Source organism: Chrysochloris asiatica, unplaced genomic scaffold (genome assembly GCF_000296735.1).
Source record: "Chrysochloris asiatica unplaced genomic scaffold, ChrAsi1.0 scaffold00063, whole genome shotgun sequence".
Classification (NCBI taxonomy): Eukaryota; Metazoa; Chordata; class Mammalia; order Afrosoricida; family Chrysochloridae; genus Chrysochloris; species Chrysochloris asiatica.
This window is the reverse complement of record NW_006408581.1, coordinates 16846977-16867423: the sequence shown is the minus strand read 5'-3', so window position 1 is coordinate 16867423 and position 20447 is coordinate 16846977. Positions and strand designations below refer to the sequence as shown.

General features: G+C 39.2%; 1 protein-coding gene across 1 annotated transcript in view; it reads left to right on the top strand.

The window, feature by feature from the left end:
• The window catches only part of KLF12 (Kruppel-like factor 12), a 629283-nt gene that overhangs the window by 465673 nt on the left and 143163 nt on the right, over positions 1-20447 (top strand). The window contains exon 5 of the mRNA XM_006864313.1: positions 14741-14876. Coding sequence (XP_006864375.1) covers positions 14741-14876 — 136 coding nt within the window. The remainder of the gene's footprint in view (positions 1-14740; positions 14877-20447) is intronic.

Sequence of the window (20447 nt, the reverse complement as noted above, 5' to 3'; positions counted from 1 at the left end):
TATAGTGAAAAAATACAACCCTGGGGCACACCTTCCCTGATTTTAAACCATTTAGTGTCCCCTTTTCCTATTCAAACAGCTGCCTCTTTTTCTATGTACAGGTTCCTGATGAGCACAATTAAGTGTTTGAAATACCCATTCTTTGCAATGTTACCCTTAGCTTGTCATGATCCACTCAGTCAAAAGCCTTTGTATAATGAATAAAATATAGGTGGACATCTTTCTTGTAGTCTGTGTTTTCAGTCGAGATCCATCTGATGTCAGTAATGATAACCCTCTTCCCATGTCCTCATCTGTATCTGGCTTGAACCTCTGGCAGTTGTTACCTGTTAATGTACTGTTACAGTCATTTTAAAATTATCTTTAGCAAAATTTTAATTACATGTTAGATGAATGATATTTTCTGGTGATTTCCACATTCCATTTTGTTACCTCTTTATGGAATAGGCACAAATGTAGATCTCTCCTAACCAGCCTGTCAGATAGCTGTCTTCCAAATTTCTTGGTATAAATGATGGAGTGCTTCCAATGTTATCTCAGTTTGTTGAAAGATTTCAGTTTGTATTTGATCAATTCCTAGAGCCTTTATTAATATCTTCAGTGCACCTTGGACTTCCTTCGGTACCATTGGCTCTTGATCAGATGCTACCTCTTGAAATGGATGAGTGGTGACCATTTATTTTGGTATAATGACTCTGTATTCCTTCCATCTTCTTTTGATACTTTCTGCATCATTCAATATTTTGTCTGTAGAATCCTCCAGTATCATAAGTCTGGGCTTGAAGTTTTTCTTCAGTTCTTTCAGCTTAAGAAATGTTGAGCATGTTCTTTCCTTTTGTTTTTTTAACTCCATGTCTTTGTATACAATGAGAAAGTGAGTAATCACATTCCTTAACCAAGATTCAAAAAGAAGGAAAATGTAGGATACTTATTTTGGGTTCAAAGATAATTCCTGGATATTTGTGCATCCCAGTATAAGGTTATGGCAACTAGGTGGTGTTGTTGAGTGCCGTAGAGTTGGTCCCGAATCTTTGCAACCCTGTGTAGGGTTTTCAAGGTGCAACTAGTAGGTTTGAACTGCTGACCTTGTAGTTCGCAGTCCAGTGCTGATCCTACAGTGCCATATCAGGACAGGAAAGCTAGTAGTCATCAGATAAATACTGGACTGCTAGCCTCAAGGTCAGTGGTTCAAACCTACCAGCAGCTCCTTGGAAACCTTATATAAGGGTCTCTATGAGTCAACAACTTGATTTTCCTTAGCAGCAACAAGTTTTATCATAAAAAAAAATTTAATTCATGATTGTAACACAGTAGACTCTTAATACACACAAATACAGTGGCTATTCTATTTTTCACAAGTGCTCCGAGTCTTTTATGTGGTCATTGTGTTTTGCTAAGTTAAAACTCAGAATTACACACACTGGGAGCCAGTTAATGAAGTGAACTTGTACAATTACGGTACACACTTCAGTGACCTGTAGCCTGCACAGTAACTTGTGAAATGGTGTGGGGAAAAGGCATGTGTGTGTGTGTGTGTGTGTGTGTGTGTGTGTAAGTAATATGCTAATCACATGAGAAAGAAAACATTCCTAAACTTTAAAAACATTATGTAAAAGATATGCACAAGAATCATACAGACTCAATGGAAATGTGTTACAGGGTGTGTTATACCACATGAATAAATAATTCACAAATGTGGGATTTGTGGTGGTCTTAGAATATGTCTCCAAGAACACAAAGTGTCTATTTCTAAAGAGCTCTGGTGGGACAGTGGTTTAGCACCTGGAAGCTAACTGAAGGTTGACAGTTGAAATTCACCAGCCTCTCTGTGGAAGAAAGTTGAGGCTGTTTGCTCCGGTAACATGGTACAATCTTGGAAACCGATGAGATGAGGCAGGTCCACTCTCCCCTATATGATCCTTATGAGTGAGAATCGACTCATTGGCAATGGATTTGGTTTGATTAGTTTATTTGTAAAAGAACTAATTAAATCAGTAGTATACATCAGGACTTGAATTATTCCAAATCATATTAATTATGATTTAATAGATATCATATTAATTATATTTTAAAGAGTCCTGGTGTGGTGCTGTGGGTTAATGCGTTAGACTGCAAAGCTGTTTGAGCTGCGAGGTTGGTAGTTCAATCTCACCAGTAGCTCCTTGGAAACCCTATACAGGCTCTCTATGGGTTGGAACCGACTTGGTGGCACTTAACAACATATTTTAAAGATAAAACTTGCAGGAAAACTTGAAGACTGGTTGAGGTGAAACAGCATCATTGATTCTTAATGTGCCATGGTAGTTCAGCTAACCAGTTCCTTAAAATCCTTTTCCGTTTTTAACTAGCAAATCACCTTTCCCTAAGTCATTTTCATGCCAACAACTATAAACTGTATACAGCATCATTGAGATAGAAGTAGGATTATGAAGTTCAAGGTAGATTTTTCTGTCCTTTTTGAAATATTTCCTATATCTAAAGCACCCAAAGATCAGGACTGGACTTCAGTGGTATGTAAATTGTTGTAGCAGATTCGGTTCTACTCATTCCATGAACCAGAAAACCCAGATAGAGCAAAAAGACCAACTGAGTTAAATTAGAAAGTGGAAACTAAGGGGTCATGTACTAATGTCAAAAATCGCTTTCTCTGTGTTACAGGTAAGAATGAGTTTGGTCATTTTATTTTTTCCCATATTTGGTGGTGTTGGGTGCTTACATAGTGACCTCATGTGACAAAATGACCTCATGTTCCATAGGATTTCATTTTTATGGAAACACATCAGCAGGTGTTGCTCTTGCAGAACCTCTGGTGGGTTCAAACTGGTGAACATTTCAGTTTGTAGGGGAGTGCTCAACCTTTGCACTACTAGAACTCCAAGGTGTACTTATCATAAAATCACTTTATTGGTAAATATCTTTAAATCTCTCTGATAAAGGTAGATTATGTTTTCAATAAACCAGTTGGAGCTGGTTGGCTTGGGTTTTGAGCAATTATACTGGCTTAATAGAATGCAAAGGTAATAGGAAATATTTCAGAGCTGTTTGAGTTCAGGACTCTCTACAGATTCTAGAATGTTGTATCAGGCTATCAAGTTAAGGGACAAGTTTATGAACCCTTTGGAATCACAAGACCTTTTTGTACTCTACTCCAAGTGAACACAAGACTGTTGTAAGATTGTATGCATTTTCTGTTTACACATGAGGAAAGTAGTTGTAGTCACTATTCTTTAGGAAAATGGATCTCTCGTAGCTGATGTTATAATCTCTACAAACAGTTTTTAAACTATACATGAAATTTTTTCATTGTGGTCTCCAAGCGGAAACCCATGTGATAGGAATGCTGAGGTACTTTCAATGATTTCCGGGAAGGGAAAAAAAAAAACCCCAACAACCTGGTAAATGTAATTTAGTTAAAAAGTGAATTAAAATTATGAACATTTTCATTCCCATGTTATCCTATGGCCTATTCAAAGCAAAAATATAATTATCTAAGACTTTTCAGAGTAATAGAAATTTAATGATTGTGACTTTTCTCCCACAAATGCTTGTATTAAAATGTAGGTCAGAATGTAATTTTAAGAAAAAGAAAACGTGAAATAGACACTTTTATCATTACATTGCAGAGTCTCTTGCCCACTGGGAACCAGCGTGCTCATTTTAAGAAGAAACCTACACTATTACCATCATCTGCATCAATAAATATTACATTTTACTATGTGCAAGGGAGTGTAATCAACATCATAGCCTCTGCTCTTAAGGAGGAAGCAGTATAATAGGATTGTAAACTAAATATGCTGAAGTGTAATTCACACTGTAAAGTATAAAAGTATTGTGACAAAAGCACACATAATAAAATAGTATCGGTGTGTTTCGTGAGAGACTGAAGGGAAGGGATCATGGAAAAGGAAGGATGCCCCAACTGAGCTACTTTAAGAGGGTTTGTGGATAAGACTAGTAAGAATTCTGAATGAAACGGTTTGTAGAGCTATTTTGTAAAGTTGAAATGGTGCAACCATTTTCGTTAGGTGTTGGGAAAAACTTGAGGCTTTTAAACATATAATTCTTTGAGGGGAGTTCTGCATGAAATGACTTCCTAGAGAAATGTTATGTACTTTGAGACAGTTCATTGAGAGAATGGGGTTCAGAAAGGTTAGGGTTTAAAATCAGTAGCAGTTTGCATCCAGTTTAATGAAGGGGACAAAAAGTGAGTGTGAGTTTTGAACATGGGCAACCAGGAAAGTGATGGGTCTGCCACTGCCTATCACTGTTTCTGTTCCCGTGCCATTGAGTCAGTTCTGACTCATAGCAACCCTACCCTGTAGAGGGTTTCTGAGGAGTGGTTGGTGAGTTTGAACCACCTATCTTGAGATTAAAACTGACCTTATGGTCCAGTGCTTATTTTACAGTGCCACATCAGGACTCTGGGTCTATCACTAGAGATTCCAAAATCAAGTGGAAGAATAGGTCTTGAATTTGGAATGTCATGAACGTGAAGGTGACGTAGTGTTCGGTAGGGTCCTAGCAAGGTGATGCTGGGAATTATGGGAGAGGTTAGAGCTGGCACATGGATTTGTATACATTCCCTCTGAGATAGTAATGAAGACCATAGAAATTGTAGAGTTGTGTGAAATTGGTGGTAAATATATCAGTAAAGAGAGACATAATGTACAGGGTAGAATATGAAACTTGGGGACAAGTAGCCTTTGTTGTTGTTGTTGTTAAGTACCGTCAAGTCGGTTCTGACCCATAGTGACCCTGTGTAGGGTTTCCAAAGAGCAACTGGTGAGCTTGAACCACCCACTTTGTAGTTCAAATGGCTTTGCAGTCTGGCGCATTAACCCACAGTGCCACACGTGAGAGAAAGATGAGGCGTTCTGCTCCCGTAAAGATTTACAGCCTCGGAAACACTGTGCAGGGTCACTATGAGTTGGTACCGACTCCAGGGTACTTAACAACAAGTAGCCTTTAGGTGTAAGAAAAAGAGGAGTCAAAGAATACAGGAGGAGAGATGATCAGGCAGAGAGAGTCAGCAAAGATGTTCTCATGGATATTTTAGGCTCTGTGAACCATGTGTTCTCTGACAACTACTTAACTCTACTGTTGTAATGGGAAAGTAGCCAGAGACAAATTGAATCAGTGTTTCTGATTAAATAAAACTTGCTTTACAAAAACAGGTGCCAAAGTTCACAGGACATTAGTTTGCCCATTCCTGAAGCTAAGAAAGAAGAAGAGGGCTTTAAGAAGTAGCTATAAGAGAAAATGAAGACAGATAACCAATAGTTTTGATAGCTAAAGAGACCCAATGGCCCTTACTGAGAAATGGGCCTTGAACTAGGGGATTAGAAAAACCTTATGAAGTTATTGTTTAATATGATGTCCTGTGGGAGCATGGTATCTCTATAGGATAAACACTAGTCTGTGAACAATGTCCACAGTTCAAGCCCACAGCCCTTCCGTGGGAGAAGGATGAGGCTTTCTACTTCTGCAAAGATTAATAGCCTCGGAAACCCTATACAGAGTCACTATGAGTAGAACCAACTCAAAGGTACTTACCAACAATACTGTCCAGTATGCATACAGGAATTCAGAAGGGTGGTGACTGAATTGCACATTGCATCTGCACAGTACCGAACATCCCAAGATCTCCATGATTTGATTGAATTTTTAAGTCATCATTTGGGGTTATATACAACCCCAGTTGCCACTCTGTGTAAACATACATAGTATCCTTCCCAACTTCAGTCATCAAGTTGACTCCGACTCATAATGACCCTATATAGGGTTTTTGAGGCTGCAAATCTGTGTGAGAGTAGAATGCCACATCTTTCTCCTGTGGAGTGTCTTGTGGGATTGAACTGCCAACCTTGGAATTAGCAGAATGGTGCTTATCTTACCACCAGCACCACCAGCCTTCCTAACGAAGTGAAAAGCAAGCATATAGTGCAAACATCAGTAAATAGAGTAGGACCCTGGAGAGCCCATTCTAATCTTGGAGTTCCCAGTGCTTTGCATCAAGAATATGCCTTACTTACTCATGATTTTTTCTCTCATTACCTATTGATATGCTAGAAAAATGAATGAATGAGAGATAACATTGAACAAAGATAAAGCAAATTTTCTCATTTGGATTCAAAATATCAGTTGTACAAATATATTACAAAGGACATGCTTCATAACCCTTCATGGAAAAAAGTCCCGCATTTTAATTGACAATGTATGTGCAAACAGCATGAAGCGAAAAAAAGGCAAACTAAGCCAGCATAGATTTTAGAGATTATTAGTATTATTGTCACTGACCAACTCCAGCTGAGTCTTCCCCTGACCTCCAGGCTCGGACAAGCAGCGTGTTCCTTGTGAAATGACTTTATTGAGGTCATCCCTCTTATGCTCAAAACCCTACAGTGACTTACCTCCCCATCAGCATCCAAAGCCTTCCTGCTCTGTACACCCCTTTTCTCAGTGCTCCCTTTAGCTTCTTCCCAGGTCCCTCAAGGAGCCCTGGTGGTCAGACACTGGCTCTGGTGTGAACCACAGGAGAAAGACATGACTGTCTACATCTGTAAAGGCTGGTGGTGGTGGTGTGCCTTGGAATCGGTTCCCACTCATAGTGAACCTGTACAGGTTTTCTGAAGTTGTAAATCTTTACAGGAGCAGAAAGCCTCATCTTTCTCCCATGGAGCAGCTGGTATTTTTGCCTAGGAAACCATATGGGGGGACTTCCAACTATCCTTTAGGGTTATTATCAATTAGAATCCACCCAGTGTCAAAGGATTTGTTTCTTTGGCTGTTTGGTTAGTTTATTTATTGATTTGGTTTGCTGGTCTCACTCACAGACGCACACTCCCACTTCATAGTTTCTGCAACTGTTATTTGCATGCATTGTCTGGAATGCTCTTCCTCGTCCAGTTCCTTCAAGTCATTATTCAAGTAGAATGTTGTTCATGAGCCCTCACCTAGTCACTCTCCAAAATTGTTTGACTGCCTCTCAGCAGCCCCTATACACCAAACCAAGACAACAACAACAAAATCACTGCCTTCAGTTTGACTCCCACTCATAGAGACGTATAGGTCAGACTAGAACTGCTCCCTGGGTATTCTGAGACTATAAATCTTTATGGGAGAAGACAGCCTCATTTTTCTCCTGTAGAGTGGCAGGTGGGTTTCAACTGGCCAACTTTGTGATTAACAGCCAAATGCTTAACTCACTGTGCTACCAGGGTTCCTCCCTATCCACCATTCCTTTGTTTTTCCCCCAGGCGCTTATTTTCTGATATACTCTATGTTCCTATTGTTGTTGTTGCTGTTGTTCCTGACTCACAGCAACCCTGAATAGGGTTTCTGAGGAGCAACTGGTGGCTTTGAACTGCCAACCTTATGGTTACTGTCCAGTGCTGATCCTACAGTGCAACCACTGGCATTTATTCCCTGAAAGTGTCTGCTGCTGGCTCTCAGTGTGATATGTCTCCCTCTAGTGTGTAAGCCAGGCTTTGTTCAATGGTCTCTCCTAGAACTCGTAGTATATTCATTTCCCAGTTAAGTGACTGAGGCAGAGTTGGCTGAATACATAAATTAATGGTTTTATTAAGACAACACTAGTTTTATATGGTATCCACCATATATCTGTACTCTGTTAGCCATACAGCTTTAAGAAGCCCAATGGCATAGTAATTAAGTGTTCAATGCTAAATTGAAAGATTGGCAATTCAGACTTACCAGCTGCTCCGTAAAGAAAGATGAAGCCATCTGCAGCCATAAAGATTACAACCTTGGTAACCCTACGGAGCAGTTCTGTTCCATTCTATAGGATCGCTATGAGTGGGAATCGACTCAGCGGCAATGGGTATGGGTAGTGGTATCTTCATATAAGTCCATGTGAAAAGAAAACCGCTTAGTGTAAATAGCTCAGTAAAAGAAGCCATGTTATCTGAGGAGATATGTGAAGAAGCACTGAGTTGGCTAACTGTTGGAATAAAACATATAATGATTGAAACTGAAGTTCCCAGTAGGGTCCTAATGACATCAAAGGCAGAAGAGGAAGCCGCCCCCAGTTAGAGGCAGGGAAAGAATTGCCCAGGGTCCGGGGCAGCAGCAGCACATGATGAAGCCATCGTTTACACCTGTACTTTCCAAGCACACACACATCCATCAGTTGCCCTGGAGTTGATTTTTGGCACATAGCAACCCCATGTGTATCAGAATCATACTGTGCACCATGGGATTTTTCAGTGAATTCTTTTTCTGGAAGTTGATCTCCAGATACTGCTTTCTCTAGGTATACTCCAAATTTTGGGTATGTGGCCAAACACATTAACCATTTGCCTCATCCAGGGACTTCCTCCGAGTCCAGACCCAGCCAGGCTTTTATCCCTGGCCCCATAGAAACTCTGAGGTCCTCCTTTTTGGAGGGATTCCTGCATAGAATGTGTTGAAGGAAGACTCTTGTACTCCATGGGTTTCTCCATAGATCCTCGTCACCCTTTATAAGCACATACATTCATTTCCCCACAACCTCCCATTTTCTCACTGCTCTTCTCTCTGGTTGAAAATAGCAGCTCTTCTGGAAGCCAAGGATTCTCTAACTGGGACACGTTTCAGCTTTGGCAGGGTGAACAATTAGGGCATCTGCAGGTAGCAGGCAGGCTGTCACTGGCTGAAAAAAGAGGAAAGAAAGCCTGTCAACACTTCTGCCACTGGCCCGCCCAGCTGCCTCTCATCCCTTCCAACATGTATGCCCCACGCCCCGCCAGCTCAGTGGGTGAAGATGAAAGAGGATTCATTGTCAACTTCTTTGATTCATTTTTGTTTGAATGTATGTTTTGCTTTTTAAGTTTTTATTGTGAACTGAGTGATAGTTTACACTGGAGAACATCGGCTTTACACCATTGTTTCATTGCAATGATTACAGTTTCTTCCATGCATCATCATTCAACAGTATTTGCTTCCATTCCCTCTGTATTTTTTTTTGTGTGTGTGTGTGTGGGGGGGGGATGTACACAGAAACACTCAGGAATATATAATAATTGAAACAACTAAAGGGCACATTGAATGTATGTTTTAATGTATGTTCTTAGTTTGTTCAGTTTAATGTATGTTCATAGACTCTTTCCTTGTACACATTTAATGAGAACACTTACAGAAAAAAAAATGTACTTTCCTTTAAGAATAGCTAAATGGAGCAATTTATGTGTAAGGGAATTAGCAGAGTGAAGGTTAAATTTCCTGTGTGAGTTGCTAAGTGTCTGTGATGGTTTTGGAGGACCCACTAGGGTAAGACTCCTGTTTGCTTGGATGGTGGTGGGTTTGTGCCGAGGAGTCAGTTTTGACTCATAGTGACCCTGTACAAGGTTTCTGAGGCTGTAAATCTTTATGGGAGCAGAAAACCTCATCTTTCTCCCGCGAAACAGCTGGTAGTTTCAAACTGCTGACCTTGATGTTAGCAGCCTGACTAGTAACCATGATGGTAGCAGAGATTCTTGTTTGTTTGGGAGAGGAGTAGAAAAACTTTGTTCCTTTGAGCTGTATAATCAGCTTGGTAATCCTGCCTGAGGAATGGATAATGTGCATAAGTCCCAACACCTGTAAATATATTTGAGAAGATTTTTGGATTGAAAGGTGAATAGTATAAAATACTGTATGCAGCTTCTGGTTTTCTTTATTATATTACTATTCCACTTAGACTTGTAGGTATTTATGTGGCTCAAAACAGGGTTGTTTCTTGGCAAGAGAATAGAGAGGGATGTGATAGATACACTGTAATCGTTTGCACTAGTCTGTCCACATCATTGCTAGGAAATGTCTAGAAGGAACTGAGAGAGTAATGTGGTTCATGGATTTATTGCAGGGTAACAAATTATCCCAAATCTTAATCACTTAAAATAAAACTATTTTCTGAGCACTTAATTCTGTGGGACAAAAATTTGAAACAAGTTTACATAGGAAATGCTCATGCTGGTCTCAACTGAGATTACTCATAGGGTGTAGTAGTTGACTTTGTTGTTGTTGTTAAGTACCATCGAGTTGGTTCTGACATGGTGTACAGTTAGCATTGGTTAGTCTTTTGTAAGGTGCCCTGCTGGTGCTGTGGGATCAGCACTGGACTGATCCTACACACAAGATCAACCCATAAAATCAGCAGTTCAAATTTGCCAACTGCTCCATGGACGAAAGATGAGGCTTTTTGCTCCCATAAAGATAAACAGTCTCAGAAACGGTATCCAGGGTCACTATGAGACTATGAGTCCGAATCGGCTCAGTGACAGTGAGTTTGTTTTTGTTTTTTTTCTTCCACCTTTTTATTGTGAAGTGAGTGAAGGTTTATAGACAAGATCAGTTTTACATTCAACAAATTATACACTTTGTCATCTCAATGATTACTATCCCTCCCTGCAACAACAGTTATCCTACTTCCTCTCTGTGGCTCCCCATTTATATCTATTTTTCATTAATAAACAAAGCAAAAATATTTGATATACACTTACAAAACAAAAAATCTGTCTTCGTTTAAATGTCCAAAGGGCACGTTCCGCAAGCCTCACTCAGTCCTTGGGCCTAGAGCCCACAGCTGCTCTGTCTGCCACCATCTCTACTCTGATGGCTTTTTGAGGCAGGGATTGCACGCTCCTTTTTGGTGGTCGGCAGTGAGATTTTTATAGGCTTTCCTGGATTTCATCATATGGTGGCCAGGCTCTAAAAATAACGCCTCTGCATTGCTGTTGGTAATGTCTCACATCAGATCATAGAGCCAAAATAGCCACTGTGGCAAGTAACTACCGAAGATAAGAGATATGTGGTGGTGGTGGTGGTGGTGGTGATGGTGGTGGTGTGTCATTGTGTCAGTTCCTACTCATATGACCCTGTATAGGGTTTCTGTGGCTGGAAATTTATGGTAGCAGAATCCCTCATCGAGCAGCTTAATTTATAACCCACTACACTACCAGGGCTCTGTGATAATGGATACCATTGTTACGTTAAGTGCACTCAAGTCAGTTTTGACTTATTAGCAACCCTGTATAGGGCTTTTGAGGGGCATCTATTGGGTTTGAACCGCCAACTTTGTGGCTAGCAGTCCTAGTGCTTCTCCTACAGTACCACAGAGGCATAATTCGCTGGAGACCTTAACAGTAATAACCTGCCACAGGTGAGAATTCAAACCCAGAGTAAAGTAAGTTCAGCTTCACTTATCTTTCTTTACAGGGACATGAAGTGAAGTTCACAGTGTTCCAAAACACTCCTAACACAGAGAAATGGCGCCTCCAGCAACAAGGAAATGGGTTAACCCTAACTGCCAGCTCCTTTTTTCATTTCAGAAGAATAGAAGTTGAAATGTGAATGATTTTAGGTGTTTTGTGATCATCTGCTGCTTTTTTGCTTTGGGAAGGAGCTAGCTATGTTATTTGTTCTGGTGCCCAGGTAATTTTTCCATTGTCAGTGCCTGGCTGCTCCAGAAAATCTGTGTTTCCTAAATGGACTGAGAAATTCAAAGACTAACGGAGGTTAACTAGGGTACATGTCCCTCTCTCACAGTTAATAAAAATAGAGCTGAATTATGCAAGTATGTAGATAAGCTAATCATCTGACCTAATCAGCAATGCAGATTTTAAAAAGCCTTTCTAATTACTTCCTCAGCTTGGCTGAAGGTATGGGTAAAGAATTTCCCAGCATGATGGTAGCAGATGTATTTCATAATATTTATTGAAAATATTGGAAAGAAATCCTCAATTATGATCTTCCTTAAAAGTACATCAAGAAAGATACCATATTTAACATATTTTAAACTTTGATTAAGATATAAACATGACACATAGTTTAACTATGGTGAAACTCACATACCAATTATGTGGAGTAACTCATGTTGCTATACTTAAAGTTCAGAATCACATTGCTTATTGCTTAACTGCCTAAAACTTCCTTAAATAATATTATTTATTATTTAGGTTAGGTTCTCTTGAACAAAAAGAAACCACCAGAATATTTTCTTTCATTTGGCTGTTTACTGACTTAGCATCTTGGCAAAGGGATTTTATTGTACGAATATGTAGTAACTTTAAATGTGAAATTGTTGACAATTGCCGGCGCATGTAATGCCACACAATATGTGACTTGGAAGCCTGGATATATTAAATATTCATTTTCTTGGCTGAATTTGAGGAGTTATGAACGACTGTTAAGTGAACCGTTCTGTAACAGCCAAGTGCAAACAGAAACGGCTGCGAATTCCTAGCTGAAATTCCTGTGTCTTCCCTGAATCCTGTGCTCCTTGAGTGTTAATTGTTCATCTCTACCTTCTGTCTGTGAGCTGCTCAGTATCTTTCCAGACCATTCATTTTTTATATAAAGTAATTAATAATTCAGCTAATGTTGCCTGTAACCAAAATAAATCTTCAATGACATTGGCATAATTGAATGCAGGTAATGGTGGAACTGGTTTCTTCACTCTACAAAGACTTGCTCCAACCTACCTTTAGAGACTCTCTAGAGATCAGATGGAAGATAAAGAGAGTCTTTTTGTCCCACAGCTTGTGTACACAGAATGCATCAGAAACTTTGTAATGAATGTTTCTGCATGAAACCTGCCATCTGAGCAGTGAATGCTATGCCGGAGGTAGCCATGAGTGTTGAGTCTCATGAAAGTAAATCTTTTTATTTGACGGCAAAAAATAGGAACCAACCTTCCAATGTCTGGTTTCATGTCTTTGTTAGTTGACTTTGACCCTGGAACATTTATACAGCTGAAAGTCACAGATAATAACACTTTTGTACGCTAAACTCTCAAATCTCTGGATCATAGTTTCTCAACCTCTGTGCTATTGGCTTTTGGGGTCAGTTGCTTCTTTGTTGTAGGAGTCTGACCAGTGTATTATAAGATGTTCAGTGATTCTCTAGTCTTGACTTGTTAAGTACCATCCAGTTGGTTCTAACTCATAGCGACCTTGTGTAGGGTAAGCTTGAACCACTTACCTTGTGGTCCAAACCGACTTTGCAGTACAGTGCATTAACCCACAGTGCTACCTCAGTACTCTACTTAGTTGATACCAATAGCCGTGCCTGTTCCCCTCACAACTGTGACAGTTCAAATGTCTCCAAACCTATTTCTTGGGGTGGCAAGCCTGCCCTCAGTTGCTTTTTAGATTGAGTTAGTTTCTCTACAATTCAGCCAACATTTACCAAACACAGGCATTGTCCAAAGCACATGTTGATATGTGCTAGTTTGGTGTGTGTCAAACATACGAGCACATGCTAGTATATAACATATATAAGTAAAGAAAAACTTACAGAAATTCCTTCTTACTGAAGTTTAGTTAGAAATATGTTATATGTTGACACTCTGTATGTGCTAGTTTTTCCAGACATATTGGAACTATTAGGTAGCTAATAGTTATTGCCATTTTGCAAGTATAAAATGGTCAACAGTTGCCATTTGTATATGGCTCTACCTAATGCATGATGCTTAATAACAATAAAACAATTTGAGGGAAAATGTTCTCAATGTACCCGCATTTTATTGAACTCACAATTTTAAGTGCATTTTTGCTTTCCTGTGCAGGCAATGATGGGTCTAGAAATCTTACCCAGGCAGCTTTGAGGAGCAGCAATGTGGTTGGGGCTGGTGGGTTGAAGCCATGTATTTTAACAGTGCGTAGTTCATGCTGCACTTTTAATTGAGAAGGTGTGTTTATGCTGTGCTTGAAGTGAGGACTGATGTAGATTCTGGGAGTGGTTGCTAAAGCCACTCGTAGAAAGGAGGAGGAGAAAATGAAATCTAGCTCTCAAAATTATGTGCTGCTATATTAAATGTCTATGGTAATCCTCTCGTTCGAGAGGAGAGGAGGATGGCCCTGGTTAACAGGGCTCAGAATATTCAGCTGTTTCTCACTTTGGCAAATTCACAGAGGGAGGAGCCCCATATCTAGAAATGCCTTTTTTGAAAAATGAAATCAGATGGAGATCTGTTTCCAGCACACATCAGTACATACTTAACATATTCCTGCCCTGGTCATTTTTATAAATGTGCACAATTCTCCACTTACAGCAGTAATGAACTACATGACAGTGATTGACTGAAGTACGAAAAATACCTAAAAATTGACTCTAGTTACGTAGCCTTGTTCTATTTTAAAGAAGTAGCTGTGGTAGCTTGGTGGTTACGAATCGGTCTGCTAATCTTACGGTCAGCAGTTCGAAACTACCAGCTGTTCCACAGGAGAAAGATGTGGCTTTCTGCTCCCGTAAAGATTTACAGCCTCAGAAACCCTGTACAGGGTTGCTATGAGTCGGAATTGACTCCATGGCACATAACAACGACAAGAGCTATAAGCACATGACATTGCCTCTCCCTCATGCTATCTACCTTTCAGGCAAAGTACTAATGAGCAGTGAGTGATCTTGCCAGAACTCTGGCCCCAGGACCAAGGAGGAGAAGCTAGTGAATTGAACATTGATTCCTGAGCTTCTGACCGCTCAGGAGTGGGTAATATCGTGGATCTCACAGTTTCCATTCTATCATTGTGCCCTGAAACTCTTGAGAGCTAATGTGAATTTTGTGAATCAGATGAACAAGGGGGGAGTTAAAGAAAAACACTGAGTACGTAAAATGTTTAGCTTTCCCCAATTCCTGTGATTTCTATAAAATTCCTTTATGTGATATACAGAGAAGAGGTGTTCCATGCTTGATGTTGGTCCAGGACAAAGTTAACTTTCTGCACACTAATTTTAATTCATTATATATGCCTTTTTTTCCTAGCACAAATGGACCCTCGTGGCTTATCTCCCAGACAAAGTAAAAGTGACAGTGATGATGACGACCTGCCAAATGTGACCTTAGATAGCGTTAATGAAACTGGATCTACAGCCCTTTCCATAGCCAGAGCAGTACAAGAGTAAGTATCAAATTCCCAGGGTGAAATAAGAATTGCCAAGGTAATTCAGTGGCTAATGGAAAGTGCAGCCGCTCCTCTTCCCCAGACATGTCACCCTACCTCTGACCTGCTGTACATGTCAGCATCTTTCCATTCAGCCTTATGCTCTTTGGGACAAGAGTAGGGGAAAGAATGGATTCTTTTAAATGGCTGACAATTTGTGTTTGCTTAGAAGTAAGGCTTCTATACAGTTTTATTTTGTTTTCAATATCTCTTGTAGCCTTAACACTAGGAAAAAAAAATGTTTTGTTTTGTTTATTTATTTATTTTTGAGTGTCAATTTCCAAGGATCATCATGATTATTTATATATAACAGCCAAGAGAAAGAAAATATAATCATAATCTGTTTTGATAGAAAGTGAATGAAGAGCTTTTTTGAAAATTAAAATGTGTAAGATAATATATTAATACTCTGAAAAATAGGAAGCATTTGCAATTTTGAAAGTGATGTTTTCTCTCTCCTTGTATCTAGACTACAGGGTTGGAATTTAGTCCTTGTTTATTGCAAATAGCTGTTTTTCCATCATTGTCAAATCAACTCTGTGTATCTAGAATTGAACCAATGGTTAGGCCATGTATAGTATTTCTCAAAAATAATCTTTACAATATAGCCTTAAAGACAAGGAGGTTCTAAATAGCGATCATTTCTGCTGATAGGGAGTCCTGGTATGGTGCTTTAGGGTCAGCACTGGACCACAAGGCCAGCGCTTCAGCCCGAGAAGCCGCTCCTCAGAAACCCTATACAGGGTCACAGAGTCAGTGCTGACTCAACAAAACTTAACAACAACACTGCTGATATATATGTTAATTGTATTTGTTCAATTGTTGCTGTTGTTGTCAAGTGCCGTCAAGTCGATTCCGACCCATAGCGACCCTGTATAGGGTTTCCAGGGAGCAGGTGGTGAGCTTGAACTGCTGATCTTCCAGTTCAAACGGCTTTTGCAGTCTGATGCATTAGCCCACAGTGTCATAAGGTCTCCCATATATTAATTACCTCCCATATATTAATTTATTTTTCCTGTATATTGTTAAATACCTACCATGTATTAGGTCTTGAAGTGAAATCATAACATTCATTTGTGTAGCCATGTAGCCTTTCAGAATGTGCAGAGTATGTTTATTTATGTGTGTATAAAATGAGTAATACATGGGTTAGTAAAAAAACATATTGTCACTGGGACCCTGGTTCATGCATACATGGGTTTCTTAGATACAAAATATGTTTAAACATGTATGTCTCTGCAATCAGTGGAAGGTTGTATACGAGTATTCTCAGCTATATACTTATCTTAATCTCGTTGTTGTTGTTGCTATGTGCTATTGAGTTGGTTTCAACTCATAGTGACTCTGTATAAGGTTTATGAGGAGTGGCTGGTGGGTTTGAACCATTGACCTTTCAGTTAGCAAATCAGTGCTTATCCTGTAACACCTCACCAGGACACTTAGTCTCATTAACTTGCTTTTACAAAAAAAAAAAAAAGGTTCCATTAGAACAGTGACTTCCAAGGGGAGCTCTAGGCCAGTAAAATTCAAGACATAGAAGTCAGCTTAGAAGATTAGGATGACTACATTTTGGAATTCCAAAGGGATCATCTTAGTAGATTTTCTCAAAGGACATAGGATGATTGTGGGGACTTACAAAACTTGAAAAAATTTAAAACTGTAAGAAAAGGCCATCCAAGCTGTGGCAAGAATTGTTTTCAACACGACAATGCACCAATTCATTCTTCAAGGGTATGAGGCATATGCTGTGAAATTTTGTTGGAAAACTTTATTCTGTCCACTCTACAGCCCAATCTTGCCCTTCCACATTTCTTTTTTTATTCCCAAAACTCAAAGAACTTTGAAAAGGAGCATGATTTGAGTCCTTCAAGGGTGCCAGAACTGCTGTTTGATACGATTTAAATAGAAGAATGCAGAATTCTTCAGGGAAGGGTTGTTGTCGTTGTCGAGTCAGCTCCAACCCATAGCAATCCTGTATAGGGTTTCCAAGGAGCAGCTGGCAAGCTTGAACCACTGACCTTGTGGTTCAAATGACTTTGCAGTCTAGTGCATTAATCCATAGTGCCATGCCTGTGACGTACAGACATGTATAGACCTAATGGAGGCTATGTTTCAAAACAGTAGCTTCACATTTTAATATTTTTGCTTAATAAAGTTTTCTAAGATTTTGTAGCAACACTTTTTGACTTGCCGTCATATATGCTGTATTGTTAAGGGCTGTCAAGTCTGTTCCAACACATAATGACCAGGTGTAAGAGTCCTGGTGTGGCGCTATGAGTTAATGCGCCAGACTACAAAGCTGTTTGAACTGCAAGGTCGGTGGTTCAAGCTCACCAGCTGCTCCTCAGAAACTCTATACAATGTCGTTATGGGTCAGAATTGACTCTACGGCACTTAACAACAACAAGGTTTCAGAGGAGCAACTGGTTGGTTTGAGCCGCCAACTTTATGGTTATTTCTTGTTGCTAAGTGTCTTCAAGTCAGTTCCCACACATAGAAACCCTGTATAGGGTTTCCAAGGAGTGGCTGGTGAGCTTGAACTACTGACTTTGTGGTTCAAACTGACCTTGCAGTCTAACACATTAACTCACAGTGCCACTCCATATATGCTATGTTTTTTGTTGTTAAGTACCGTGGAGTCGGTTCCAACTCATAGCGACCCTGTACAGGATTTCCGAAGCTGTAAATCTTTACAGGAGTAGAAAGCCTCATCTTTCTTCTGCGTAACAGCTGGTAGTTTTGAACTGCTTACCTTGCAGTTGGCAGCCCAACTCATAACCACTATGCTAACAGAGCTCCTTATATATGCTATATAAATGAGATATATTTTATTTATTTATATTCTATATGTATTTGAATACACACAAACATCAGAGATGAAGAAACAAGATACAATGAGTCTAAAATAAAATTTGGAGTCAGAAAGATATGGATTTAGATTCACATCAAACTCTTAATAACTGCATGACTTCTTATAACTTATTTATCAACTATGAGATGTTTCTTTAACATAGGAATAAAATTAAAATACCTTACACAGCCTTTGGTATGGATTACATCTCTGTGTCAAGAAAACAAAAATCCTCACCACTGGACCAATAAACAGCATTCTTATCAATGGAGAAAAGATTGAAGTTGTCAAGGACTTTGTTCTTCTTAGATCAACTATCAACACTCATGGAAGCAGCAGTTAAGAGATCAGACGACGTATTGCATTAGGCAAATCTGCAAAGGAACTTTTTAAAGTGTTGGAGAGCAGAGATGTCAGCCTGACCCAAGCCATGGTATTTTCAATAACCTCATATGGATGCGAAAGCTGGACAGTGAATAAGGAAGATTGCAGAAGAATCGATGCCTTTGAATTATGGTGTTGGAGGAGAATACTAAAAGTGCCATAGGCTGCCAAAAGAACCAATAGATCTGTTTTGGAAGAAGTGCAACCAGAGTGCTCCTTAGAGGCCAAGATGGCCAAACTTCGTCTCTCATACTTTGGACATATTGTTAGGAGGGACCAGTCGCTGGAGAAGGATATCATGCTTGGTAAGATGGAGGGTCAGAGAAAAAGAGGAAGACCCTCAACGATATGGATTGGCCAGGTGGCAGCATCGATGGACTCAAGTGTGGCAGCAGTGGTGAGGTTGGCCCAGGATCGGACATTGTTTAGTTCTGCTGTGCATGGGGTCACTATGAGTTGGTTCCGACTTGATGGCACCTAACAACAACAACAACAACAACAACCTTACAAGACTACTCTGAGAATTTGATATAGCTACAAACTATAAAAAGCAAATAACTGAGTTAATGTGCATAGAAGACAATCGGTTGATGATTAAATTAATATTATCACTAGTAACCAGAGTAATAGTGTACAATTACAAGGGGGACTTGAAAAAGTTTGTGGAAGAGCCCCATTGTCTTTTAATTCAATTTTCCATGAAATTTTTGATGTCCCCTTGTTTAAGGATCTAACAACTAGGCAATACAAATGTGGCAAGTTTCATTATTCCAATTTAAAAAATGGACCTGCAGAATCAGAGAAGTTGAATAATTTTTCCAAAGTTACATAATAAATGGGAACAAACATAGTTTAGGATTTCTAAGTCCCTAAACATAAGCTCTAAGATAATTCTTAAGAGTATGTGTATTATCTGTTACGAATAATATCCTTGTATTTGCATATGTACTTAAAAAAAAACAAAACTTTTTAATCTTTCATTTGCGTAAGTAACTAGCTGTAGTACCTATAGCACCTTATTCTATCGAAAGCATATGTTAACTTGAGCCAGGATCAACAGTGAACCAAAAGGGGCTGCTGGCATTGTAGCTAAAATGGCAGCATGCTGAGTTTGCTCATCGCTGATTCAAGGTGACCAGCATGGGGATTGTGGTTTTGTGTGAGCCAATCTTAAATTCTAGAATTCCATTTTCTCATCTGCAGAACTAGGCTAAATGATGATAAGTTTCCACTCTGGCATTGGCATGAATATTAGGTTCCACTTAATATTATTATTTGAATCACATTATTTCTTGCATTATTATAATATGGATATCATTTTATGTGTGTATTTATAGACATATATGTGTTTCTTAAATTCAGCATGTAAAATGTGGGACTGTGATTAATAAAATCCAAATTATGCTTACTCTAGTTGGGGTTTATATAGAAAATGTATTACTTTCTTAAATATAACCTTTTTTTTTCCCTTTTAGGATTACCAAATTGTAATGTAATTATAATACCTTTTAATGTGAAGCTAGGGCATCTTTTTCAAAACTGTCTCTGATTTGCTTTCTGTACACATTTTCCAACTGCAATATTTTATCAAAGTCTGCATATGCCTGTCTTTATTACTATTGCATAATTTGTGCATGTATCTTGGTAAATGCCAGATTCGATATTTGTGTAAATGTTTTCATTAAACAATTAGTAAAGAATGCATTGCTCTGCCATTAAGGAAGCCCTAGAGCATAGGGGCCCATCAATAGTTGTCAAACCGTCATTCCGGGTGGAATGTGTGTGCATAGTCACTGGAATTGCTACAGTGCTATTAGATGAAGTGGAAAGAATGCCTCCAGAAACTTCTTAAATATAGGTGTATTTCAAAACTTAATATATCGTGCATAATTTTATTTGGGGAAACATAATATGTTATCCTTGTTACAGAATTTTAAAAAAATCCTGTACCTACGTTTGTACAATTTAACTTTCAATGTATACAATTGTGAACTTTTTTCTGCCCTTTTCTTTTTTTTTTTAATTGTTGTTTAAATGTTCTTGAGTCAGTTCCGACTCATAGTGACCCTGTGTAGGATTTTCAAGGAGCTGTTGGTGAGTTTCAACCACTGACATTGTGTTTCAAACCAACCTGGTAGTCTCATGCTTATCCTACAGTGACACATTTTCTTTGTTGTTAGGTGCCATGGAGTTGGTACTGACTCATAGAGACCCTGTGCACAACAGAACAAAACACTGCCTGGTCTTGGGCCAAGCGCACAATTGTGGCCACACTTGAGCCCATTGATGCTGCC